Below are 27,516 nucleotides of genomic sequence, written 5' to 3' on the forward strand. Positions count from 1 at the left end.
GGGCTTAACATCTTTTAGCCTATCTGTAGAGGATATCAGAGGGCAAAGTTTCTGTCATGAAATAAGACTAATCAACTTAGTTGAATTTCTATTTAAAGCAAGGTTAAACTGAATTAAGACCATTTTTGAAAGAATTGTCAGATGTATCTTTCAACCTGCAGCCAGAGAAGCTTCTGCAGTTGAAGGCCAGAAAGCCTTTGTATGGTTCTTCCATCTGCAATATCAAAGACAAGAAGTCTTCATAGAGGATGTAAGTATGTAACTCTACACATTGATTAGTCCAAAATTGAGGCTAGTTACTCTGAGTAAAATGTTTCACATATAAAATAAAAGGACATCTTTATCTTAAAGGAAATGCTTAGGTTTATGTGTAGACTTTACTGGCTATTACTAACAGTATGTGAGCTAATAAATTCCTACTTGACTGAAGTTACTAACGAGTAAAGATGATATACCACTCCTACCAAATAAACACTGCCTGGTCTTAGTTTTTGGAGTTTTTTAAGTGAAAGTAAAATGAAGTTTATTTAAGATAAAGTCAGTTCAAAGTTGTATGTAAATTTACTGTTGTTTTATTATCTTCAAATAGATGAAGTACCTACCTCTATGTATTATTGCTGTATATTTACTATACATTATTATTTTAATGGCCCCCCATTACTACAGATATCTATATTCCAAAAATTGTCATGATGTATGAACCATGAAATGTCAGAGTAGAAAATTTCAGAAAAACATTGAGGAAAAATCAATGATAATCATGAAATAAAATCTATATTGATATTCCTTAATTCATTCTTTAAGACTATCTAACTAAAATACCTACTATTCAGTTCCATTATATGAGTACTGCTAGAATTTCACTTTAGTCTCTACAGATTTATATGTAATGGACTTTGCTTCACAATCTTTTGAAGAAAGTGAACATAATTTATACAAACTGTAGTTGCACATAAATTATATTGAGTCCAGTAGAAATTACATAATTTTGACTTATTTAATGATGTCAAAGGTTTACCTTTTTCTTTACAATATTTGTAATTGTGCCTAGAACCTGACATTTCAAGAAGAGATGGATGGATCTAATGAAAATGAGCTCCAGAGTAAGAAGAAATAAGAAGTGACAGCAGCCAGCACGTAACCCACTGTCTTCAATGCTTTCCAGGGTATGTGCTATGGTGAAATGCAGTTAGAAAAGTACTAAAGCTTATCCCTTTAGGAAAAGTGAAATACATTTTAGCAGCACTGCCAAGTGCTTCAGTATAAACTGTCTTTCTAAAGTTCTCCCCTGTCCTTGGCAGAGATGGGAAGGGGAGCAAGATATGGAGAGACCCGGGAGAAGGCCTATTTGGGTTGTGCTCAGAGCAGAGTTGGAGGAGATGGGCTACAAAGACCTCTGCAAAACATAAGTAGGAGGAATTACTTTGGAGTTGTTGGGGTACTGCCTAAGAGAAGGCCAAGAAAACTTGCAAGAAGCCAGGCCTGAATTGTAAAAATTGCTCTCATTTTAATTTAAGAATTTACATGTATTTATCTTACATTTATTTATCTCAGAACTGTGGAAACATTTAATTCTACTGATCTACTTTTCGCATACAAAAACTTACCAGATACAGCAGTTACTTAAAAATTAATTCATTTTAATGTATGTAATCAGAAAACATGCATCATACATACCATAAATATTCTACATACAATTGCTCAAATCCAGGATTTTCTAAACTCAAATTGCACTGATTTTAATGAATGATCACAGTATAGCCAATAACAGACAAATATAATAAAATTGGCACCTGGCTCCTGGGCACTGGGAAATCATTCCGTGAATATCTGCTGATTTGGCAAGGGCTTTAGTTCATGAAGTTCATGTCTTACTACTACTGCCCTAATCAGTTGAGACAGAATTAGCACTAGGTAAATCGTCTATGTGCTGCCTGGAGGGGTTTGTTGAGGGTAAGAGTCTGAAGACAGAGATTAAGGAGTCCTCATCCTCCTAATGTGCTGGGCATCCAGGATTAGAGCTCTGGGTCAGAGAAATCCAGCCTGAATGCAGACCTAAGCACGACTGCACTCCCTCTCTTTGGGATTACCAGACACGCTCTACACTGAAAATTTATATTCCAGCCTGTACTTTTACTTGAGCATTTCATCTGCTACTGCAAAGCGACCTTAGTTTACAATTTGTCTACATGTGTCTAAAATAGAAAGGGGTGCCCCGAAAACATGAAAGTTCGCAAAGACTCATGCTTGATCATATGACTCAGTACCCTCAAAACAATGGTTTTAAGGCAACACAAATTTGGAGTTTCAAGTATCTACCTGGCTGACGAAGGGAAAGATCGGATCAAGCTTAGAACGTTGCCTTAAAAGTATTCTGATTTTATTTGCTTCAAAATTATATTTTGGGCAGTGCAACTATTCTGTATGATACTATAATGGTGGATAAATGCCATTCTACATTTGTCAGAACCATAGAATGTCCAACACTAAGAGAGAATCCACACGTAAACTATGAATTTTGGGTGGCAACGATGAGTCAGTGTAGCTTAACTGATTGTAACAAATGTAAACACTGATGCAGGATGTTGATAGTGGGGAAGCTGTGCATGTGTGTGTTGGAGGAGGATATGAAAACTCTCTGTACTGTCCACTCTATTTGGCTGTGAACCTAAAACTTCTCTGAAAAATAAAAGTTAAAACTATGTAATTTAAGGTATGTGCATGATGACAGGCACAAAAGAAACTAGGCAATCGTTTTCTTTAAGGAAAATTTGGGCATCAATCGATATGATAGTGATAAGTAAATAAGTACTACTTCATAAGTGCAAGGATTAAAAGAAACTAGGGAAGCCAAGTGGAGCCCAGAACTGTAACACACAGGAGCTGCAATGACTCATCGTCCTGCCCAGGGACTTCCATGACATGTGGACATTTCTGCAGGTACTCGGAATAGCTTGCATTTTAGATTAAAATTTGGTGGACTGATTAAAAAACAATGAACCACTACCCTGGCATTGCAAAAAGAAAGCAAGCTAGACCCAAGAACCGTGGAATCAAGAACAGATGTGGTACCAAGGATAGCTTTAATGGTACATTAGATAAGACTTGTCCTTTCCCATTGGCCAAATAGCACTGGGTTCTCCCACTTATTTCACATAACTTGTGATTAATGGTAAAAAAAAAAAAAAAAATCCTGCTGTTTTGTTGCAGACAATGGACCCTACAGATCCTCATATAGATATGTCTAAGCCTGGCAAACCTGGTATTTCAGAAGGCATTTGTGCCAATTATCTAGTGGAATGACATTAGAAGTCTGCCACATTGCCTCAATAGCACTAGTCACCATTGCTGCCCTACCTTACATCTTCTTGGCCTCCTTCTGAGTTCACCTGCAACCACGGAAGTCATTTCCCATCTGAAGCACCTGCATCTCCCTTTCTCAGTCTGAAGGTTGTCTCCTGCACCACAGGAGCTTGTTGTGTCTAGCTCAAGCATAACCCATAAGCAAAGGAGAACTGTGCCCTCAACCAATGGCCAACAGAAGTTGATGGGCCAACTCTTTGTCCTTCATGAGGACAATTCTGAGATGTGTACCATAGATTTCTTAGAGGGCTCCCAGCAGGGTTGAGCACCAGTTGCCCACAGTGAAAACCCACACATTAATTCACTCACCCTTTATTGACTTTTCCCTTCCTGGTCTTGCTTTTCTACTCCCTCACACGGGCGTCCTGGGATTACCTCCCAAATAAACTACTGTACTTAAGTTCTTGTCTTAGGGCCTCCTTTGGGGATTCCAAAGTGAGACAATCTCATCTCCTTTTGGTGATTCATCTCCACGGCTTTTCCTAAAGGTAACATGTATGAGGAAGAGAGGTGGTGAGCCTCTAAGCAATTCCTGCTCCTCTCTTTCTTCCTTTTTCCTTCTCCTTCTTCCTGACTTGTCTCAGACATCACATAGGATACAAGCTGAGCCATATATATATAATGTTGTTGTTGTTGTTGTTAGAGACAGAGTCTCCCTCTGTTGCCCAGGCTGGAGTGCAGTGGTGCGATCTTGGCTCACTGCCACCTCTGCCTCCTGAGTTCAAGCAATTCCCCTGCCCCAGCATCCCGAGTAGCTGGGACTACAGGTGTCACACCAGGCTAATTTTTGTATTTTTAGTAGAGACGGGGTTTCACCATGTTGGCCGGGCTGGTCTCAAACTCCTGACCTCAGATGATCCACCCACCTCGGCCTCGCAAAGTGCTGGGATTACAGGCGTGAGACACCACACCCAGCCTGAGCTCTATATTTTTTTAAATAGCCTTACTGAGGAAAATTTGATATAAAAGAACTGCACCTATTGAATGTGTACAATTTGGTGAGTTTTGGCATACGCATAATCCATGAAGCCATCACTTAATCAAGGTAACAGACATAGCCAACACTTCCTAAAGTTTTCTTGTGTCCCTTTGTTTTTGTTTGTTTGATTTTGTGGCAAGAACACTCAACATGAAATTTACCCTCTTAACACATTTTGACATGCACAATGGACGAACCTGAAGGATATTATGCTAAGTGAAAAAGCCAGTCACAGCAGGACAAATACTGCGTGATTCTTCTTCTCTGAGGTGTCTAAAATAGTACAACTCATAGAAGCAGAAAATGTTATAATGGTTTCCAGAGGCTAGAGGGAGATGGAAATGGAGAACTGTTGTCCAATGGGTAAAGTTTCTTTTATGCTAGACAAGTAAGTTCTAGATAACTGCTGTACAAAATAGAGCCTATAGGCCAGACGTGGTGGCTCACACGACTAATCCCAGTGCTATGGGAGGCTGGGGTGGGTGAATAACTTGAGGTCAGGAGTTTGAGACCAGCCTGGCCAACATGGCAAAACCCTGTTTCTACTAAAAATACAAAAAAATTAGCCAAGTGTGGTGAGTGCCTGTAAGCCCAGCTACCGAGGAGGCTGAGGCAGGAGAATTGCTTGAACCCAGGAGGCAGAGGTTGCAGTGAGACCAGGATCATGCCATTGCACTCCAGCCTGGGCAAGAGAGTGAGACTCTGTCTCAAAAAAACAAAACAAAACAAAAAACAAAATAGAGCCTGTAACATCAAAAATTCTATCTCACTCGTAAGTTCGAACTTCTGCTAGAGACCATCAATTCACGACACAAATCAAAGTTCAACAATTTTTCAAAATGAAATACCAAGTGGTGTCCCCCATTGTTCTGTTGTAAATGGTCTAGAGGGAAGAAGGCAGCTGTTCACTGAATCTTATGGGGAGCATCTGAGATTTCAAGTTGCAGGGCAGGGTCCTCTCCAGAGTTGTGAGCCCAGCCCATCTCTGACCCAGCCTGTATTCTCTGCTGGCATCCTCCATGGCTTACAGGCACCTAGCAGAGATTTTTATTCTAATCCTGACTGTCTGGTGGTAACTAAACTCTCTGAGGCCACTATCAGAAAGGAAAGTATACTGACCTCACAGAAATACAGTGAAAATAAATGGAGATAAAGAACTTTCATGTGTATGTATGAATGGCAAAAGCTGATGTTAGGTGATCCATGGACTTGGATTTCCAATTTGATCAGTGGGGTTAGGTCTGAAAAAGAAGCTAATAAAGTGATTGTATATTTAAATACCATTATATTTTTAGTATTTGAACCATGTGAACGAATTAACCTCTATTTTAAAAATTAAATCAAACACACAATTTAATCGAATACACACAAGGAAATAAAGGTCACTACTTTGAAAAGCAGAACATTTTCTTCCTAGTATCTTTTTCTTCAAACATAGTTGCAGGTATCTCAGATTTTTAAAAACAATAAGGAAATCCAATTATTTATTTATTTTTAATTTTTAATTTTCATGGGTACATAGGTGTATATACTTACGGGGGCACATGAGATATTTTGATATGGGAATACAGTGCATAATAATCACATCAGGGTAAACGGCCTATCCATCACCTCAAGTATTTATCATTTCTTTGTGTTACAAACAATCCAGTTATACTTATTTTGATTTTTATTTGTTTGTTTGTTTGTTTAATTTATTTATTTTTTGAGACGGAGTCTCACTCTGTCACCCAGGCTGGAGTGCAGTGGCCCGATCTCAGCTCACTGCAAGCTCTGCCTCCCAGGTTCACGCCATTCTCCTGCCTCAGCTTCCTGAGTAGCTGGTACTACAGGCGCCCGCCACCAAACCTGGCTAATTTTTTGTATTTTTAGTAGATACAGGGTTTCACCATGTTAGCCAGGCTGGTCTTGAACTCCTGACCTCAAACGATCCGCCCGCCTCAGCCTCCCAAAGTGCTGGGATTACAGGCATGAGCCACCGCACCTGGCCCTACAATTAGTTATTTTTAAATGTACAATACATTATTGTTGACTGTAGTCATCTTGCTGTGCTATCAAATACTAGATCTTATTCATTCTAACTGTATTTTTGTACCCATTACCCATCCTCCCTTCCCCCTCCTACCCCACTACCCGTCCCAGGTAACCATTGTTCTACTCTCTGTCTCAGAGCTCTCAGATATTTTAAAAGTGGGAGTTGAGAATGAAAGAGAAGCTAAAATGACCTGTTCAACTAGTACTTGTTTTTATATTTAAAATCATTCAAAGGATATTAAAGAACAAGAAAATGTCAGGAAAAATGTTATCTACTTTAACAGTAGTCCTTTTTTCTGATCACTAGTTTCTGAAGGTAAAGCATATGAATATTTGTATTTATGTAAACTTGGCTATAATTTGATCACTAGTTCTAATTAAATACAGTCTCGTGCAGTCTGTATCCCTTCTAATTAGATATATTTTTAGACATTAAAAATATTCTCCTCCTTCATTTTCTGGTGTTAAATCTTATCAACTAAATAGAAATATTTTTCCAAAGATTGAACATATGGGAGAATTTGTGCATTTGTACCTCTGGAAATGTAAGAATCAAAGTAAGTTGTAAGAAAGGAAGTTGGGGCCAGGCATGGTGGCTCACGCCTGTAATCCCAGCACTTTGGGAGGCTGAAGCGGGTGGATCACCTGCGGTCAGGAGTTCAAGGCCAGCCTGGCCAACATGGTGAAACCCCGTCTCTATTAAAAATACAGAATTAGCCGGGCGTGGTGGCGGGCGCCTGTAATCCCAACTGCCCCGGAGACTGAGGCAGGAGAATGGCTTGAACCCGGGAGGCAGAGGTTGCAGTGAGCCAAGATTGCACCATTGCACTCCAGCCTGCGCAAAAATTGAAACTCCATCTCAAAAAAAAACAACAACAAAAAAGAAAGGACGTTGGTATTTCTGGAATCTTGCAAGGCTGGTTTAATTTTATTATTGCTTGTAGTTTGGTACCATATTACCTGTGAACTCTGCAACAAATTCCAAGGGCATACTGATAAAACACTGAGTTCTACAATTATATCTGGGGTTTTTGTGTAACTAAAAGCTTGATGTAGCTAGTCTTCCCAAGTGTTGTGAAAATAAAAAAGGCTTTTATTGTGTTCAAGAAGAATTCAAATAGTTCACAAAAAGTAGAGTTATTTGTTAAAGTGTCTATCTGGTTCTTTTTAGAACTCCATTAGTGGTGAGAGATATTGAAGACAAACCCGGTGATGGCTGTGAACCCTTTATTGACACCAACAGGGCAGCAGACAATCCCACTGATCCCCTCACCATTTGGGCCTCCAACTGTGGACAGGTATTTCTCTTCAATATAATAGTTTGATCAAAGAACAACATGGACAATCATTACATTTTGGAATGATGTTAAGTCCAGTGTTGTTTTATTGCCTAATATTATTTCAGTGAACTGTGGTGCAGTAATTCAAGTCAAGACACCCTGCTGGCCTCACCTCCAAGACATCTGCTGTCATTTCTCCTCTGAGACCTGCTTGACCTACTCACGCAGCAAATAACTAATGAGTACAAACTATATGACAGGCATTGTGCAGGTGCAAACACTGGAGTAATAGTCTTCTAGGGCTGCCATAATAAAATACTGCAGACGGCTGGGCACAGTGGCTCACGCCTGTAATCCCAGCACTTTGGGAGGCCGAGGTGGGCAGATCACAATGTCAGGAGTTTGAGACCAGCCTGACCAACATGGAGAAACCCCATCTCTACTAAAAATACAAAAAATTAGCCAGACGTGGTGGTGCAGGCCTGTAATCCCAGCTACTTGGGAGGCTGAGGCAGGAGAATCGCTTGAACCTAGGAGGTGGAGGTTGTGGTGAGCTGAGATCGTGCCATTGCACTCCAGCCTGGGCAACAAGAGCGAAACTCCATCTCAAAAAAAATAAATAAATAAAAATAATAAAATACTACATACTGGATGGTTTAAACAACGGAACTTTATTTCGTGGTTCTGGAGCTGGGAGTCCAAGATCAAGGTGCTGCAGGGTTGGTGTCTGGTGAGGTCTCTTTTTCTGGCTTACAGGCAGACACCTGCTCACTGTATCCTCACATAGCCCTTCCTAGTGTGCATTTGCAGAAAGGGATCCCTGGTATCTCTTGTTCTTAAAAGGACACTAGTACTATTGGATTAGGGCCCCACCTTTATAATATCATTTAATCGAAATTACCTCCTTAAAGGCCCTATTCCAAGTACAGTCACATTAGCGGTTAAGGCTTCAACATGCTAATATTTTGGTGGGGAGGGGAAACAAGTCCATAACAACTGGGTACCCTGGATTTCCTGTGAAGAAACAATTCTTTCTTTTCAATAAAAAGTAAATTATAAGTATTTGGGTTGCACACTCTGGAAATAACTTACCTTCCCTTGTTTGTTTGTTTGTTTGTTTTTGTTTAGAATATTTTGACATTCAGGAGAGAAAGCAGAACTCATTTATTCTTGTTTATGGAGTATGAACAATAAAGTGGAACTTCTAGAGACCACTAAAGTTTAGAAAAATAAGTTGTCCACCCAGGTGCTCAAACATTAATCCCAGATGGCAAACCCAACCAAAGTATGTCCATTAAATGAGAAAAGAATTTGTGGTCAGAGTAGACTGTTGGTCATGAAAAATCAGAGCAGTGTTGATTTATTTAAATATTTTTTCCAGACATCCCTGAAACTTTCCTTTCCTGCCTTCTCATTTTGTTGTCAGCTGGGTCAATCCTTCATTAGCAGAGTACTTCCCGATCTTTCCACCATATTTCTCCATAAACTCATAAAGACTCCAGGACTTTTGTATTTCATCTTGGGAAGAGATGATAGAATCCCATATGGCAATAACAAAATCTCATTGTCTCAGCCATGGAAATTGTGTACTCCAACCTCATTTTACCTATTTTATTTTATATCTTTTTGTTCTCAGAGATGTATTGCCTTCCACTGTAGCTCCAACTGACCCAAGACAGTTTTGCATTCCTTCCCAATTTGGATCCTCTGTTCTACCAAACACAAATATGCCAAATGTGTTGTCCAATCGGATCTACCCAGGTATGAGCAATAGAAGTTTGGCTCTCATCTGTGGAGTCATTTTGAACTGGATGGATACATTAAGTTTGCCATCATTTTACTGCTAAATTTTGGCAGGACTGTGTGGTGGTTGTCTCTGTAGCCTCTGTAGTCACCACCTAGGTTCAGATCATGGTGCTACCACTGTGTGACTAAGTGTAAGCTGCTTAACTCCTCTAAGTATCAATTTATTCATGAATAACATGAAGAGCTGCAGTATTACTATTTGTCTTACCTTACACATGAGGAACTGATGAAGTTATGAGGAGATTAGATCTGAGAATTAACGGGGCTTAAGGCAGTTTACATGGGCCCGATGGTCATAGTGAGAATTTGGCTTTTATTCTGAGTAAAAAGGGAAGCCATCAAGGGGTTTGAGCAAAAGAGCAACATGGTTTGACTTAAATGTTACCAGAATAATTCTGTCTTCTGAGATGAGGACAAACCTGATGGGATCAAAGTTCTGGGAATAAACTGATGGGAATTAGTGGGCTATTAGAATAGCTAAAAGATTATGACGGCTTGGTCGTGGATGGTGGCAGTAGCAATAATAAAGAGTGGTTAAATCCTGTAATTATTTTGATTGTAGAAACAACAGGATTTTCTCACAGTGTGTATGTGGAAGGTGGAAGAAAGAGATACTGAAAATGACATCAAAAATTTTGGTGCAAGTAGTTGGAAAGATGGAGTCGCTGCTCATTGAGTTGAGGAAGACTGTGGAAGGAACAGAGTTCTTGAGGAGGGAGAGAATCAGAGGCTCAGCTTGCTCACATTACGTCTGAGATGCCCAACAGACACCCAAGCGGCATGGTCACAAAGGCAGCGGAATTGCAGGGAGAACGTCTGAGGACAACTTGGGGATATACTTTTGGAAGTAATCAGCATATATGAGGCTAGATAAGATCACCTATGGAGAGAGTGCAGATAGAAGAGGTAAAAGGAGCATCTGTGGAACCCACTAACAGAGTCCAGAGATGAGGAAAAGCAAGCAAGGGAGAAGCAAAACAAGTGAGGGGAACCAGTGAGGTAGCAAGAAATCCAGGAGAGCATGGTGACCTGGAGGCCTGGAGGCCTGGAGGCCACTCCCAGGAGTGTGGAATGATTACATCAAGCTAATTACCATATGCCTTATCTCACATATTTATCACCTTTTTTGTTGTTGTTTGTTTGAGATGGAGTTTCACTCTTGTTGCCCAGGCTGGAGTGCAATGGCACAATCTCGGCTCACTGCAGCCTCTACCTCCCTGGTTCAAGCGATTCTCCTGCCTCAGCCTGCCAAGTAGCTGGGATTACAGGTGTGCACCACCACACCCGGCTAAATTTTGTATTATTAGTAGAGACAGGGTTTCACCCTGTTGGCCATGCTGGTCTGGAACTCCTGACCTAAGTCATCCACCTGCCTCGGCCTCCCAAAGTGCTGGGATTACAGGTGTGAGCCACCACGCCCAGCCATATTTAACACTTTTTGTGGTCAGAAGATTTACAGTCATTTTACATTGGACTATTTTAAGGAGAGAGTGAGCAACTGTGTCAAGTGTTCCATCTGCAGAGCAAGTAAGATGAAAACTGAGAATACATCATTAGATCTAGCGCTATGTGGAGGTCATCAGAGATTTTGATGTGAGCAATTTCAGTAGAGTCGTGTTGGTGAAAACATGACTTGTGAGGGCTCAGGAGAGACTGGGAGGTGAGAATTTCCTCAAAATGTTGAAGCTCAAACTGGTGTATCTTCTATCCCCACCAAAACCATATTCATAAGTATATGCTTATCCCTGCTCCACAATTTAAACAACTCTTAATAGATGGGAGCAATGTGAAGGGAAAGCCTGACACAAAAAGAAATAGGATTCACGCCTGGGTCAGGGAAGAGACTGGCCTGCCTGGATTTGAGCATGTTTCTACCACAGGTTACGAATCCATTTAACTGCAACTCTACCACAGGTCACGAATCCATTTAACTGCAACGAGAGCAAGCATCCAAGCAAGGGCCAGATCTGGAACTGGGCCCACCCAGTAAATTGGTTCAAGGACCAAAGGAGACAGTCCAACAGCAGATCCTGGATGGAAGCCACCTGGCAACAATAACCCAGTAATCTGTAGCCCATGATTACAGACAACAGGCCAATAGACTAGTAAAACAGCTGCACTGCAGGCCGGGCATGGTGGCTCATGCCTATAACCCCAGCACTTTGGGAGGCAAAGGCGGGCAGATCACAAGGTCAGAAGTTTGAGACCATCCTGGTCAACATGGTGAAACCCCATCTCTACTAAAAATATGAAAATTAGCCAGGTGTGGTGTCACATGCCTGTAGTCCCAGCTACTTGGGAGGCTGAGGCAGGAGAATCACTTGAACCCAGGAAGGGGAGGTTGCAGTGAGCCGAGACCATGCCATTGCACTCCAGCCTGGACTTACGTCAGGTCTCCAACCTTAAGGCTGAAGTATAAGAGAAAGCACGGGTGAGATAAGGCCTCAGTGCTACAAAAACTGAGCTACTAAGTAAGTTAGCAAAATAGAAACTAAGACAGGGATCTGTTTACAAAACAGGGTTGTTAGGTAGCAGTGAATTATACAACTGAACCAACATTAAGTTTGATATTGCCTATTTGGGAAAGAGAAAGTATAGGAGAAGGTTTCTTGAGACCAGACCTCAGAGGGTTCTAAAATCCAGGCAGTTAGTATTGTGCTCTCTAGACTGGACTTCTCGCACAGACTTTCTCTGTGTCTGTGAGCAGTATGCCATGAATTGGTAGCTTCATGCATGCCAGCTGTCTAAAAGAGAGTATCTCAAAGCCACTGAACTACAAAAAACCTAGAGCTTTACAGTTAGAAGGATTCCTGGTGATCACTGCATCTAACTCCTTGATTTTACAGATAACAAAGAACCTCATTTTTAAAAAAGATCTAGTATGATTTCTTTCAAGATAGATTATTAGTAGCAATTTAATGCACTTTACTGGCTTGGTGTAAAGTGAGTATAAAAATTGTTTCTGGCCGGGTGCGGTGGCTCACGCCTGTAATCCCGGCACTTTGGGAGGCCGAGGCAGGTGGATCACAAGGTCAGGAGATCGAGACCAGCCTGGCCAACATGGTGAAACCCCATTTCTACTAAAAATACAAAAATTAGCTGGGTGTGGTAGCACGCGCCTGTAATCCCAGCTACTCGGGAGGCTGAGGCAAGAGAATTGCTTGAACCTGGGAGGTGGAGGCTGTAGTGAGCCAATATCACACCACTGCACTTTAGCCTGGATGACAGAGTGAGACTCTGTCTCAAAAAAAAAAAAAAAAAAAAGGATAGATTGTAAATCTTCTGACCACAAAAAGTGATAAATATGTGAGGTGAGGCATATGGTAATTAGCTTGATTTAATCATTCCACAATGTATACATATATCAAAACATCACGTTGTACCCAAAAAATACATATATTTTTAAAAGACCAAAAAAGGCACAGATCACGAGATTCACAAATCACTTCATCTTTTTCCCATTAAAGTATGGCAGGAAAATGCCACCAGTCATGAGACCAACAACTAAAGAACAAAAAATTATCTGGTATTTGTCATGCTATCACCAACGTGACTCTAAGATACCGAACTGCAGTGATCTGATACCATTTCCAAAATTGTGCGCAATTGCTGGTTTGGTTTTTTTTTTTCAGATACTGTTTTACATTGTTATAGTTTATTTTATTATTTTCAAATGCATGTTTGTAATTTATTTCTGGGGTGGGATGGTGGTTTTCTCTTTTAAGGTTGGGGCATTTTACCACCCGAATCCATAAAGGCAGTGGCCAGAAGGAATGAAATGATTCAAAGGCATCATACTGCCAGGTAATTTGGCAATGTTGTTTTATTTATTCTCTATTCATTCACTTGCTCATTTATTCACTTGTTATCTTCATATAACAAATGAATAGATGAATATATATAACAAATAAATACACACACACAAATTACTTACATAAAGTATTTCAGGCAGATTACAAAAAGAAACATAGTCTGCTCTGCCTATGGAGTAGCCATTCTCTATTCCTTTACTTTCTTTAATAAACTTGCTTTCACTTAAAAAAAAAAAAAAAGAAAGAAAGAAAAAGAAATGAATACAAACATGTATGCAGGTTGGTTAAGGATAAAAGCAAGATTAGAAATCACGGCCGGGCACAGTGGCTCAGGCCTGTAATCCCAGCACTTTGGGAGGCCGAGGTGGGTGGATCATGAGGTCAGGAGTTCAAGACCAGCCTGGCCAAGATGGTGAAACCCCATCTCTACTAAAAATACAAAAAAATTAGCCAGGCGTGGTGGCAGGCGCCTGTAATCCCAGCTACTCAAGAGGCTGAGGCAGAGAATTGCTTGAACTGAGGAGGAGGTAGCAGTGAGCCGAGATTGCGCCACTGTGCTCCAGCCTGGGCAACAGAGTGAGACTCCGTCTCGAACAAATAAAAAGAAATCACACAGTGAAGCTAACAGTAGTATTAGTACACAGATTGCAAAAGACCATCAGTGTCCCATAATTAAAATGCCTACGACTCCTCTGAAATTCATATTGGCATTACTGTCTTAAATGACTTCAATTTTGCGCAAAGATAGGAGCCAAGTTTGCCTGCCTGACTTCAGATTATGCCATCAGAGCTCAGACAACACCCATGTCAGCCCAACAGTGGCCTTCGGCTGTAGTACCCAGGAGAAAGAAAAGTATAACAATGAATAGGGTATGGCCCCAGGGTAAGAGAAGGCAGAGTCAACTTTCTCATCGCTGAACCCAAAGGGGTCCAGTTGAGGACCAAAAAGCAAAGTGAAGTAAGCAAAACTACCGAGTCTTTCCCTCCACTCTTCCCCAGCCACTTGCATTTATTTATAAATACTGAGACTTGCAATGTCTAATTGTCTTTCTTGAATCTCACTAAGATTATTTTGCAGGGTTTGAAAACCTCTTCCCTGTACTTTAGGTTTTTTGAGGATTAATCTCTGGCAAGGAACTAGCTGTGCTGCATAAGCCCCATCCCTGCTAAATTTGCCTCGTCTGTTTAGAGGTAACACTCTAAAGACTGGCCTTTGGACTTCCATTGTGAGACTCAGACAAAGCTTCAGATCTTACTCAAAACTCTCCTTCCCAGTGGCTTTGTGGGGGATTGACGTTTCCACCAAACAAACTTCAGATAAACAGTGTGAGGACTATTTTAGGGAAGGCAAGGAGTCATTAAAATTACATTTATAGTAGTTTTCTTGGGCTGTATAAAATATATTGTTTTGTTTTTAGGACAGAAATGGAAATGTATGCTATTTACCAGCAAAGGAGAATGGAAAAAATTAATCCCAAGGGACTAGCAGGCCTAGGGATACCCGTCCTCTACGGCTCCGGTGTCCCAGCTGCCCCCACTGCCTACCATGGCAGGAGCATGCTCCCTGCCGGTGACCTGCACTTTCACAGAGGCACCCTCAGAAACCTTCAGGGAAACCCCGTGCCAGCGGCAACCGCACCACACTTTGAGGAGAGCTGGGGGCAGAGATGTCGTCGACTCAGGAAAAATACAGGGAATCAAAAAGCTCTAGACAGTGATGCTGAGAGTTCCAAAAGTCAAGCAGAAGAAAAAATCCTAGGTCAGACTCATGCAGTTCCCTATGAAGAGGATCATTATGCAAAAGACCCAGAAATTGAAGCACCCAGCAACCAGAAGTCAAGTGAAACGAATGAAAAGCCAACGACAGCTCTTGCCAACACCCGTGGAGAGCTCGAGCCCACCCATAGGAAACCCTGGGGGTCTCACACTACTACCCTGAAAGCAAAGGCCTGGGACGATGGGAAAGAGGAGGCTTCAGAGCAGATTTTTGCAACCCGTGATGAAAAGAATGGGGTCTGCCCTCCAGTTCCTCGACCATCTCTGCCAGGTGGGTGTCCAGGGGCCAATGGCAGATCCTCATTAACTACAGGTTGCCAAGTCCGTAGGTTACTACATAATAAACTGTAACCATCCTGCCTCTTTTTATCTTTCTTTCTTTTTTTTTTTTTTTTTGAGATGGAGTCTCGCTCAGTCGCCCAGGCTGGAGTGCAGTGGCACGGTCTCGGCTCACTGCAACCTCCGCCTCCCGGGTTCACGCCATTCTCCTGCCTCAGCCTCCCGAGTAGCTGGGACTACAGGCGCATGCTGCCACGCCCGGCTAATTTTTTTGTATTTTTATTAGAGACCGGGTTTCACCATGTTGGCCAGGATGGTCTCAATCTCCTGACCTCGTGATCCGCCCGCCTCGGCCTCCCAAAGTGCTGGGACTACAGGCGTGAGCCACCGCGCCCGGCTTTATCTTTCTTTTTCTTAATCCTGCTTGGAATTACCTTTTCTTAGCATCATTTTATTCTATCAGTGCTAATAAGCCATATCAGTGAAACTAGCCTCTGTTTATATTTTGCTATATAGAGAATTTTCAAAAAAGGCTGAGAAGGTAAATATCTTGGGAAACATAATAGAATTTTAATTTAAGATTTTAATGTAATTTAGTGTTCATTTCTTCAACACAAAGCAGAGAGGCTTCTTGCTTCAAAGTGTGAATTCTGTCTCCCTGGTATTTAAGTATATGAAAAAACAGGCAATTAAGCAGAAGTATTACCTTTCAGTGTCCAATACTGTTGATACTCTCAAATTTAAAAATGTTAACGCACTTCATGCCAGAAACACACACTGAATAGTTTTTTAGAACTCCTTTAGATAAAAAAAAAAATATTTTAAGACACAGGGATTGTGAAGGGTATGTAATACAGCCACCATACCAACTGCTTCCCTACAAAGTGTTAATTTGCCATTCTGATGAAAATGTAGCTAAATTCTTGTCTCATCTCGAAAGCATGATAATCACCTATCACAAAAACATAGTAACATTAATCTGGAGAATAGAATCCATGGGGCATTTCTGTTGGAATCTGAGAGAAGCTGGTGCAAACCTGGAACTTGTTTACTTACAATAAATGCTATCAGTAAAGATCTTTTCAGAGAAAGAACAGAAAGGAGGCAGCTGAAGCTTTTAGAAAACATCTCCTAGTAACTCTTACTATCTTGTAAGGAGTTTGCAAATCAAGACCACTCTGGGGTGATAGAATATAAGGAAATTAATGTAACTATACATAAACCTGTATGTATTTTATGCCACAATTTCTTTCCATTTTAAAGGAACACTTGCACTGGTTACAACTGGGGGGAATCTTTCTTTGGATGAAGATATTCAGAAGTGGACCGTGGATGATGTGCACAGCTTCATTAGCAGCCTTCCAGGTTGTTCAGACTATGCTCAGGTGACTTAATGTTTAAGTATTTCCATACAAGAAAAACAGTTTGAAATATCTTTCCTGCATAATGAATTAGGTCAAACTTGCATTGTGCCTCCAGAAAGGATTCCTACTAATCTCTCTTTTTTATGCCAATATCTACCCTGGGACAGGTCTCTGATTAGTGGAACTTGGGTCATACACCCACACCCCAGCATCAGGGGAGGCTGGGAAAGCCATTATCTGTCTTTAGCTTCTTTCCTATCAAGACTCCTAAGAAGTAGGAATTCCCCCAAAATTCGAAGAAGATTCAGAAGTTGAACATCCAAAAAGAATGGGAAATAATGACTGCATTCCCTACTTATCCACATAGCAAACATTTTTGGAGCACAGACTTCTGGGTGAGAAGTTTTAGGTTACTCACTGTAAGTAACAGGAATATATACTTCATTCTAAAAAGAACAAGAAGGCAATATCTGAAAAGTAGGAAATTCATTATTTTAAATTCTGTATTTATGCTGGGACAATATATAAAAATGCATACAACATATTCAATCTGGCATAAAATACCATTTTAAAAAACTATAATGCACTATCAGGGCAGTTAGAAATAAAACTAGCCTCACTAATATTGAAAAATTTGTGACAAAAGTCATAGGTTGGTAAAATTTTGAAGTTTATGTCAATGCTACCTTTTCATGCATATAGTTTACTTTTTTGAGTTATTTAATAATACAATTCTAAGCAATAAAGTGCCTACTAAATCTAGTATCATTTTTGGTTTGCATGTTAAAGAAAAGAAAGCAAGAAAAGGACATTAAGATTTAACTACATCATAATTAATTGATACTAGAGCTGATTATTTTCCAGATCTGTTTTGTGAAATGTTTGTCTACAGTGAGATACTGTTAACTCTTTTTCTTTTTATTATTATTATTTTATAGTTCAGTTTATGGGACTTATGGAAAAGCTATATAGAGTAGTTACTAAGCATATAGCTTCCAAAGCCAGAAAGTACAAATTCAAATCCTGGCTTTTCTATTTTCTGGCTGTGTGACCTAGGACAAGTTGCCTGTCTTCTCTGTGCCTCAGTTGTTTTATCCGTAAAATGAAGATAATCATAATAATACATTTTCAGAGGATTTTTGTGAGCATTAGAGTGCATGGCACCTTGTAAGTACTCAATAAACATGAATTTCATCATTATACCCAAGAGACGGCCAAACCTCAAGTTACTTATGAAGCAAGTTGTATTCTTCAAGTCACCCATTTTTGTCTTTTGCACAACCTGATAAAAAGTTTTTGGCCTACTCTACCCTGTTCAATGGTTATAACCTTATTTTTAAAAATTAGTCATTAGTCATGGGTAAGCCACTTTTTAAATTTATCTATACCACTTCAAGTGCCATGTCAACCACGGGTTCAATTAAGTTGCTAAATTCTGATAACAACCAGAAGAGCAACACTTATTTAATAAGCATGTGATTGCTGAGATCTGGCACATCGAATTTGAACTCTGATTATTCTTAGTGATCCATAGTCAGAAAAGTGCAATTTATAATAATAGCTCTTGTAATAAATAATATTACATGCTTTTCATAGTTTAAAATCCCAAATGTCCCCTTATGGGTACACAGAAGTCACACAAACATGAGTACTCCAAACCCTGCTCACTCATTATCTCTCATTGACAGGATGTCAGTGCCCTCTTCCCCACCCCAAGAAGTGGTACCAATTATTTCTAGATGTGTCTCAAATTTGTTTAGGATCAAGTCCTGCTTTAGTTTCCCCATTAAAGTATACTCCCTCCAAGTGACAGCAGGTGGCATCAACTGAAAGATGTCACTGCTCTGCTGTGCCTGCCCCCAGCTATGCTCTGTGATGTTACTTTATGCTCTGGATGCAACAGCCCTGAAGCAGCACTGCTTGTACCCCACTCTCACAAGGACGCTTGTCTAAAATGTCCCATCAGGTGTTACTCATAGTTACTCATAGCCCCTTTCTTTTTTTTTTTTTTGTTTGAGATGGAGTCTTGCTCTGTCGCCCAGGCTGGAGCGCAGTGGCATCATCTCTGCTCACCACAACCTCTGCCTCCTGGGTTCAAGTGATTCTCCTGCCTCAGCCTCCCAAGTAGCTGGGACTATAGGTGCACACCACCACGCCTGGCTAATTTTTTGTATTTTTAGTAAAGACAGAGTTTCCTCGTGTTGGCCAGGCTGGTCTCGAACTCCTGACCTCATGTTCCGCCCACCTCGGCCTCCCAAAGTGCTGGGATTACAGGCATGAGCCACCACACCCAGCCCCATAGCCCCTTTCTTTGAATGAGTTGGACCAAGGTGCTGAGATTAGCTGTCGTTAAACCCACTGTCCCCCAACTATCCTCTTACTCCCCATCTCTGCCTTAGGTGCCTACTCAGCAACTTCTCACCACTCACCTCCTGTAGGTAGAAAAAGAAATTCAGCAGAAAAAAAATAACAACTAGAACCCAAAGCCCCGAGTGCAAATGAACTCTTTTAAATAGGTGTATAGAAAGGATTGGTGGCTCAGCTGTTAAGGAACATTCAGGAGAGCCTGCAACATATTTTGTTCCAGGTAAATGTCTAGTTCAGAGGACTGAGCAGATAAAATATCCTCTCTCTAAAAAGAACTGAAATTACTGAAAATATGTGCACATTTATATCATCACACATGGCCCAAACTGCTAGGTGAGAAACAAAGGGGTACATCTGAGCGACAGGGACATGTCTGTGTCCTCGCCCCAGGCCCTGAGTACATCCACCATGGCTGAGGGTTAGATCCTCACACATTTCAGTCCCCTGGCTGCCAACCTACCTCTGCTTGAAAATTTATCCACGTGGTTCCTCCTTTGGATGCTCACAAATTGTCAGGTGCACAGTACCACACCCAGCTAATTTTTTTTAAAGAGATGGGGGTCTACTATGTTGCCCAGGCTTGTCTCAAACTCCTGGGCTCAAGTGATCCTCCAGCCTTAGCCTCCCAAGTAACTGAGATTACAGGTGTGAGCCACCACACCTGGCTCTTTAATTTATATTAGCCATTTTCTATATATTAGCCATTTTCTATAATTTGCTTAATGAAAATAGGAAAATAAATAATTACTTAATGCAGTTTGTGGGGGGACGACTGGCTTAGCGCTGAGAGAGGTGGCCAGGGAGTGGTGGGAGCTGCAGTGGTGGTGGCAGTGGCTGGGGTGATAAGCGCAGCCTGGGGCTGCCCCTCCTTGGGGGCCATGCTGCATTGCACTGCGTGGGCAGCCACGAGCAAGCCTAGGGCCCAACGGGAACTGTGGAAGGTGCATCCACAAATGGACCAATGTGTGTAATGATGGAATCTCCTTACTAACCGTTAGCACCGGCTCTCCTTGATAAGTGAGCCAGAGAGTGGGTCGGGGGAGAGGAAAAGAGGTCGACATGAAGCTAAAGCAGAGAGTCATGCTGTTAGCAATTCTTGTCGTCTTTATCTTCACCAAAGTTTTCCTGATTGACGACTTAGATACATCAACTGCCAAGCGGCGTTTCACCACTTGATCACCTGAGGGCTTCTCACCGAATGATGACTGGCTAGTGGATGGAGCTGTCACCCAAGTTGGACCACACGTTGCAGTCTTCCTAGGAGATTGCAGCCCAGTGGGTGGTTCCCCAGGAAGTGTACTGTGAAGAGACACCAGAGCTGGGGGCAATCATGCATGCCATGGCCACCAAGCAAATTATTAAAGCTGATGTGGGTTATAAAGGGACACAGCTGAAAGCCTTACTGATCCTTGAAAGGGAACAGAAAGTTGTTTTCGAACCTAAGTAGTATAGCCGAGACTATGTAGTGGAAGGGAACCATATGCCGGTTATGATACACACAATGCAGAGGTAGCAGCCTTTCACTTGGACAGGATTGTGGGTGTCCCAGAGCACTGTTGATGGTGGGCAGATTTGTTCATCTTCAGACAGAGTTCAAGCCTGTTACCATGGAGCAGCTGTTGAGCCCCTTCCTAACTGTAGGAAACAATACTTGTTTTTATGGGAAATGTTATTACTACCGAGAAACAGAATCAGCTTGTGCCGATGGAGACACAATGGAAAAATCTGTCACACTTTGGCTTCCAGATGTGTGGCCTCTCCAGAAACACTGACACCCGTGGGCCAGGACTTACTGAAAAGGCAAATTGGCCAGGTGGGAGTATGATGAGAGCTACTGTGAGGCTGTGAAGAAAACGTCCCTTTATGACTCTGGCCTGTGCCGCTTGGACACCATTAACACAGCTGTCTTTGATTACCTGATGGACAATGCTGACTGCCATTACTATAAGAACTTTCAAGATAATGAGGGTGCCAGTATGCTCATCCTTCTTGATAACGACAAAAGCTTTGGGAACCCCTTGCTGGATGAAAGAAGCATTCTTTCCCCCCTCTATCAGTGTGGCATCACTCAGGTTTCTACCTGGAACAGACGGAACTACCTAAAGAACAGTGTGCTGAAGTCTACCTTAAAATCTGCCATGGCCCATGACCCCCTCTACCCAGTGCTCTCTGATCCTTGTCTGGACACCATGGACCAGTGGCTCCTGAGTGTCCTGGCCACCATGGAGCAGTGCACTGACCAGTTTGGGATGGACACTGTATGGTGGAAGACACAATGCTTTCTCCCACTTGTAATTCTCAACACAAAATAAGTGAAATTTCTTTTTACAAAGATAGAGAAGCAGCACAGTCAATTCCAAATGGTATGAGATGGATTGGAAATGGCCAGCAGCAAGTTCTGGTGACAGGGGACAGGGCAGCCTTGGATGTCTTTGGCGTTTTCCGTAGTAGAAACTAAAGAAAAGACCACAAGTTTCAGAGCATGGAAGTGTTCCTGCTGAATCACCTTCTGAATCCCTGAGCAATTGCCCATTCTAGCAACAGGCATCATAGTTGGTCAGTCTTAATTCCCAGGCCAAAGGACAATCAGACATTTGCATAGATGAATACCGGAATTGGCTCTGGAGTGTGTGTTTTGAGTTGAACATTTCAGTCCTTTCTCCACACTGGTGCATTTTGTGGAAAAAAATATATAAACATACAAAACTAAAATCTATTAGAACACAAGGTTCCCAGTACAGGAGCTTTCCAAGAAGATTCTACTTTTTAGCTGGTCCTGAGTCATGCCCTCTGAGGCACGGAGCACAGAGTGGAAACAAGACCAATGTGGTTCCTCTTCTTGTGGCACTCATAGTCCAGAAGAGGGGCACCAGTGAGCGATCCCACATCCATACGAGTGCGTTGCGAAAGGTGGGTACAGAGCATGGTGGGAACACATATGAAGGACTCATGGCCTCCTAAAGGAAGAGGCCTCTAAAGGGAGACCTGAAAGTCAAGAGGAGAGGTGAGGCAGGAGGGAGATAAAGGAGGAATTTCCAGGTGAGGGCCAGAGCCAGAGAAAACTTTAATATGGTTGGGACTTTGAGAGTAGTTCCCAGTGCTACAGAGGGCCAGGGCCAAAGTGAGAGAGGTGAGGACAGCAAGACGAGACTGGAGAGGTGGACAGGGCCAGGTCACAGAGCCCTGAAGACCCAGTGAAGGATTGTGACTTTATCCTGGAGGCAGTCAGGTTTTAAGTAGGAAGCAGCATGGTTAGCTTTATATTGCAGAAAGGTCACTCAGGTTGCTTTTATGAAAACAAGTTGAAGAGGACAAGACAGAGGGGAAGCCTCTTCCGATGAGCAATAATGGAGCTCTATCCAGGGCGGGAGCAGTGGGGGCAGGTGGATAAGAACACAACCTACAGGAGGCAGGGCAAGATGGCCAAAAAGAAGCCTCCACCGATAGTCCTCCCTTCCGGAACACCACGTGGAGCAACAATCCACACAAAAAAAATCCATCTTCATAAGAACGAAAAATCAGATGAGCAATCACAGTACCTGGTTTTAACTTCATGTTACTGAAAGAGACACTGAAGGGGGTAGGAAAGATAGTCTGGAATTGCCCACACCATCCCTCTGCCATCCCCCAGAAGTGACCGCGTGGTATGGAGACAGAATCTGTGCTTTTGTGGGTGGGGGAACACGGTAATTGTGGGACTCTGCATTGGAACTCAATGCTGCCCGGTCACAGCACAATGAAAACTATGTAAGAGGCCAAATTGGCACGATTTAGCTTCTGAGTTAAAGATACACGTTAGGGAGCCTTCAGCATATACAGCCCATCATTAAAGCTGAGCAAAGCTGAAATGAATCAGGAAGACCAAAGGGACCTGAGTCAGAAGCCTAAGAAACCCTAACCTATAAAAATGGACAAAGAAACAAGAGCTGGCAGAGGTGACCTTGAAGGAGAGAACAGGGGTACCCAGGAGGGAGCAGCCTCATGACAGAAAGGAAGAGCAAGCACTGTTCATGAAGGCACAGTCAACAATGTCAGATGCAGCCAGGAACTTCAGAAATAGAACAACTGCAAAATGTCTGCATGTTTGGTGGGACAGAGGCACCCGGAAGCCTGAGGAAAGCAGGCTTAATGGAATGGTCGGGGCAGAGCTCAGATTCCCTGAGACTGCAGAATGACTGGGAAATGAGAACGTGAAAGCAGGGAGCATCGAAACCCTCTGGAGAAATCTGGCTGTGAAGGGAGTGAGAGACATGAGGCAGCATTTGGAAATGGAGTTTGAGTATTTTCATTATTTTTGTTTGTTTAATGATGGTGGAGACTTATTTAAATCCCAATGGGAAAGAGCCAGCAGAAGAGGAGAGACTGAAGAGAAAAGAGGGAATTATCTATCCCCTCTGGAAGTGGGAGGGGTGAGGACCCACAGTATATGTGGAGAGATCGTCTTTAAATGGTGGAGAGACCTCTTTTCCATTGTATCGTGACAGTGGGAGAAAATAAAGGTTTTTGATTCATTGGTCAGAATTAGAGGGAGTTCTTATCTACTGGTTTTTGTTTTCTGGGTTTTTTTTTTTTTGGTTTTTTTGTTTGTTTGTTTGTTTTTGTTTTTTTAGTTAGGAAGCGCTATGATCTACTGAAAATGAGGGAAGGCTCTGCCTACAAAGTCTAAAGTTTGAGGAGGGTGGAGATAGCTTGAAATAGAAGGGAGAGAAAGCTTAACAGTGAATATAGAAGGATTTCCGGGCAAGTTGAAGTTGAAAATCATGAAATTACGGTCCTATCAATCTGCCTAGATTTTGTATCCCTCTATCTGCCTGGAATCTTTGTCCACCAGCAGCCTTCCTGGCTTTCAGAGAAAGGAAGGCATGCCATGTCCACTACAGTTTCAGGACTAGCAGACCTGCTGGAAAGGTCCTGTAGGGAAAGTTCTCAGCAGCATTTCCCTCTCCTCCCTTTACCATGCATCTAAGGCATGGCCAGTGGATACCACATCTGTAAATGTGAGACATGAAATTTATCTGTAACAGGTTTTACCCACATCCCTTTACTTAGAGCATTTACTCATTCATTCATTTCTCCAGCAATATTTATTGTACATCTTCTTACCATATGCCAGCCTCTGTATTAGGGGTACATTGGTCAATGAAACACAGACCTGGCCCTCAAATAATCACTATTCCTGGTTGGAATTGAGTTCTATAAACAGAGAATTACAGTTGATTACAAAGGTTATTAAGGAGCACAAGCAATGTGCTACTGAGCACAGAAAAGAGAGCAACTAAAAAAAGGTTTTACAAATTTTTCTGTCATCCTCAAGCAGTCTTAATGTTTTCTCCAAAACTAAAATATCTAGGTGGTAAAAGAATTTTTTTAAAAAAAGACATTCAGACAGAGTTAACACCTTTTGTATTTATGAAGGTATTTAAAGATCATGCAATTGATGGAGAAACTTTGCCATTACTCACAGAAGAGCATCTTCGAGGCACTATGGGATTAAAGCTAGGGCCGGCACTAAAAATTCAATCCCAGGTATGGTGATTTTATATAATTAATTATGTATTAATGGCATGAAGCTTAATACAAATATGTTACTTTTATCTTGTAATATAAATAATACTTATTTAACTTCTTTATTGTTTTCCCTCTGTTGTTGAGGACATAATAGAAGTGAGGGACCCTGAAAACATTGGATGGGATGGTGGTACACATTCCTAGATATAACTGGGAAGATGATAAGCAGGGATGCACTGGTAAATGTTTAACAAGTAGTTATCTTTGAAAACAAAATGAGCGCCAATTTGTAGCATCTCCAATTTCTGTGGTGTAAATTACTCCCACTGTGACTGAGAAACTCCCACGGTCACTGAATACTGTCATCCTCCGAGAAATCATCATCCCACTCGGGAGTGCTGCCCTCCTCGCTCCAGGCCCATGACACTTGGGGGTGACTATCCTGAAATGGGAAGAGATGCACAGCAGCGCCCCACTTTAGAGTATTTCTACCAGATACAATCTCAGATATAATAGGTGTAAATAACGTCAAGAGTAGAAGTAATAATAATAGTAAAATAATTAGGTAAAAACAATTAAAAAGTGATGAGCTTTAAACATGTATTACTTTTGTTGTACATAATTTATTTAATATGATGCTTTGACTTAATTTTTAATAATGATGTATTTAACAACTGGCTTGCAAACTTCCTAAACATTTAATAATTGGCTCTTGTGAGTTAGCCAACCCCAGCACTCCACTTCTCACTACCTCCACCACTCCATCCTAGTCTCAGGCACCATTGTCTCTCATTGGATGACTGTATTGGCCTTCTTTTTTTTAAATTTTAATTTTTATTTTAAGTTATGGAGTACATGTGCAGGTTTGTTGCGTAGGTAAACGTGTGCCATGGTGGTTTGCTGCACCTATCAACCCATCACCTAGGTATTAAGCCCAGCATGCATTAGCTATTTATCCTGATGCTCTCCCTCCCCACATCCCAACCCCTGACAGGCCTCAGTGTGTGTTGTTCCCCTCCCTGTGTCCATGTGTTCTCATTATTCAGCTCCCACTTATAAGTGAGAACATGCGGTGTTTGGTTTTCTGTTCCTGCATTAGTTTGCTGAGGATAATGGCTTCCAGCTCCATCCATGTCCCTGCAAAGGACATGATCTTGTTCCTTTTTATGGCTGCATAGTATTCCATGGTGTATATGTACCATATTTTCTTTGTCCAGTCTATCACTGATGGGCATTTGGGTTGATTCCATGTCTTTGCTATTGTGAATAGTGCTGCAATGAACATATGTGTGCATTTATCTTTGTAATAGAATGATTTATATTCCTTTGGGTAAATAGCCAGTAATGGGATTGCTGGGTCAAATGGTATTTCTGGTTCTAAATCTTTGAGAAATCATGCATTGGCCTTCTAACTGCTCTCCCTGCTTCTGCCCTTGCCCACCCAGAGTTGATTCACAAAACAGTAAAAGTGGTCCTTTTAATATATAAGATGGATCGTGTCACTTTTCTGCTCAAGATTCTAAAATAGCTCCCCACTGCCTTCAGAGCCAAAGCCAAAGACCTATGTCATTTGTGCTGCTCCTCACATGCCACCACCATTACCATCCTGACCTCACCATCCACTTTTCTCCCCCTCAGTAATTCCACTATTGCTCAGCTGCCCAGGTTAGAGCCACCTTGATACCCTGTTTTACATCTGTAAACACTATGATTCTGAGAGAAAGAAAAAGCCCACCACATCCTACAATTGTGAACCCCACAACCATATATTAATAGATGCTCCATGCCTGAAATTACCTCAGCCTCTCTGCAATGTGTGTTTAATGCTGAGTTAATGAAAAAAATTCATAGAATTAGTTACTATATACAAATTATTTTGTCTTAAAAGGTATCTCAGCATGTGGGAAGTATGTTCTACAAGAAAACTCTTTCATTTCCTATGAGACAAGCATTTGATCAACCAGCAGATACATCCCCTCTTCTGGATTCTAATTCCTGGAGTGATACAATGAGCATTTTTTGTCCCCAGGATACAATAATTCCTAAAGGAATTGAGCGAGATAGTATGAGAAACTAAAAGCCCTCAAGGAGGAGGAATAGTCTTAGCCAGTTTTCCAAAGAGCCTAGGATATTGCAAAGGATGTGTGAGGATTTCCCAGGACTGGATGGAGAATGAGGAGAGAAAGTCAGCCTTCCTGGGGCTGTCATGGAGGAGACTTGCCCAAGGGGCTTCCCTGCCAGGGCTGAATGACCCCAGCACCAAATGACTGGAGATGCATCCGTAGGAGCAAATGCTAATGAAGGGGAGATTTACAAACATCAAGAAAGCTGCAGATGGATGTTTCCATGAAGAAATCTCTGAAGAAACCAAAAGAGCTGAAACTGAAAAAAAAGAGCTCCCTCCCTTTCTTCACTCATTTTCCATTCCCAAACCCTGAAAGAGATAAAGGCAACCCAATGAAACCACAGAGAGGCAGAAGAGAACGGGCAGAAGTACAGAACAGAAATGGAGAAGCTGACCACGACTCCACCTTTTCTCATTCCAGATTTCCAGCGTGAAGCAGGCCCAAGCTAGGGAAGGTGAGAAGCTTTAACCTTAAATTTTCAAGTTTTGGCCGGGCGCAGTGGCTCACGCCTGTAATCCCAACACTTTGGGAGGCTGAGGCGGGTGGATCATGAGGTCAGGAGATCAAGACCAGCTTGGCCAACATGGTGAAACCCCGTCTCTAATAAAAATACAAAAAAAAATTAGCTAGGCGTGGTGGTGCGTGAATGTAGTCCCAGCTACTCGGGTGGCTGAGGCAGGAGAATTGCTTGAACCTGGGAAGCGGAGGCTACAGTGAGCTGAGATCGTGCCACTGCACTCCAGCCTGGGTGACAGAGCAGGACTCCGTCTCAAAAAAAAAAAAAAAAAATCGAGTTTGACTATTACTCATGACTAGGTATTT

At 41.8% G+C, this 27,516-nt stretch overlaps 1 protein-coding gene and 1 pseudogene across 2 annotated transcripts; both read left to right on the plus strand.

Annotated features, from left to right (window-relative positions):
• Positions 1-27,297, plus strand: SAMD7 (sterile alpha motif domain containing 7). Of its 2 annotated transcripts, none has more exons than XM_054482828.1 (9): positions 1-250; positions 3,777-3,876; positions 7,548-7,674; positions 9,293-9,417; positions 13,188-13,266; positions 14,693-15,321; positions 16,593-16,714; positions 24,476-24,586; positions 26,457-27,297. In XM_054482828.1, exons 3-9 carry the CDS (start codon positions 7,589-7,591, stop codon positions 26,643-26,645), a joined length of 1,341 nt encoding a protein of 446 aa, XP_054338803.1. In that variant the 5' UTR covers positions 1-250; positions 3,777-3,876; positions 7,548-7,588; the 3' UTR covers positions 26,646-27,297. The 2 variants fall into 2 exon arrangements, with proteins under 2 accessions (XP_054338803.1, XP_054338802.1); XM_054482827.1 differs by having other exon boundaries at positions 3,777-3,851.
• On the plus strand, positions 20,120-21,372 carry LOC129034212 (glycosaminoglycan xylosylkinase-like; annotated as a pseudogene).
• Positions 27,298-27,516: the final 219 nt, after the last annotated feature.

The sequence above is a fragment of the Pongo pygmaeus genome, chromosome 2, assembly GCF_028885625.2.
Source record: "Pongo pygmaeus isolate AG05252 chromosome 2, NHGRI_mPonPyg2-v2.0_pri, whole genome shotgun sequence".
Classification (NCBI taxonomy): Eukaryota; Metazoa; Chordata; class Mammalia; order Primates; family Hominidae; genus Pongo; species Pongo pygmaeus.

Bases quoted from the DNA above. Each gene is read 5' to 3' on its own strand.
- SAMD7 (XM_054482828.1), top strand. From the start codon at position 7,589: ATGGCTGTGAACCCTTTATTGACACCAACAGGGCAGCAGACAATCCCA. The intron at 7,675-9,292 runs GTATTTCTCTTC...TTTTGTTCTCAG, and splicing joins GGGCCTCCAACTGTGGACAG to AGATGTATTGCCTTCCACTG. The intron at 15,322-16,592 runs GTGGGTGTCCAG...TCCATTTTAAAG, and splicing joins TCCTCGACCATCTCTGCCAG to GAACACTTGCACTGGTTACA.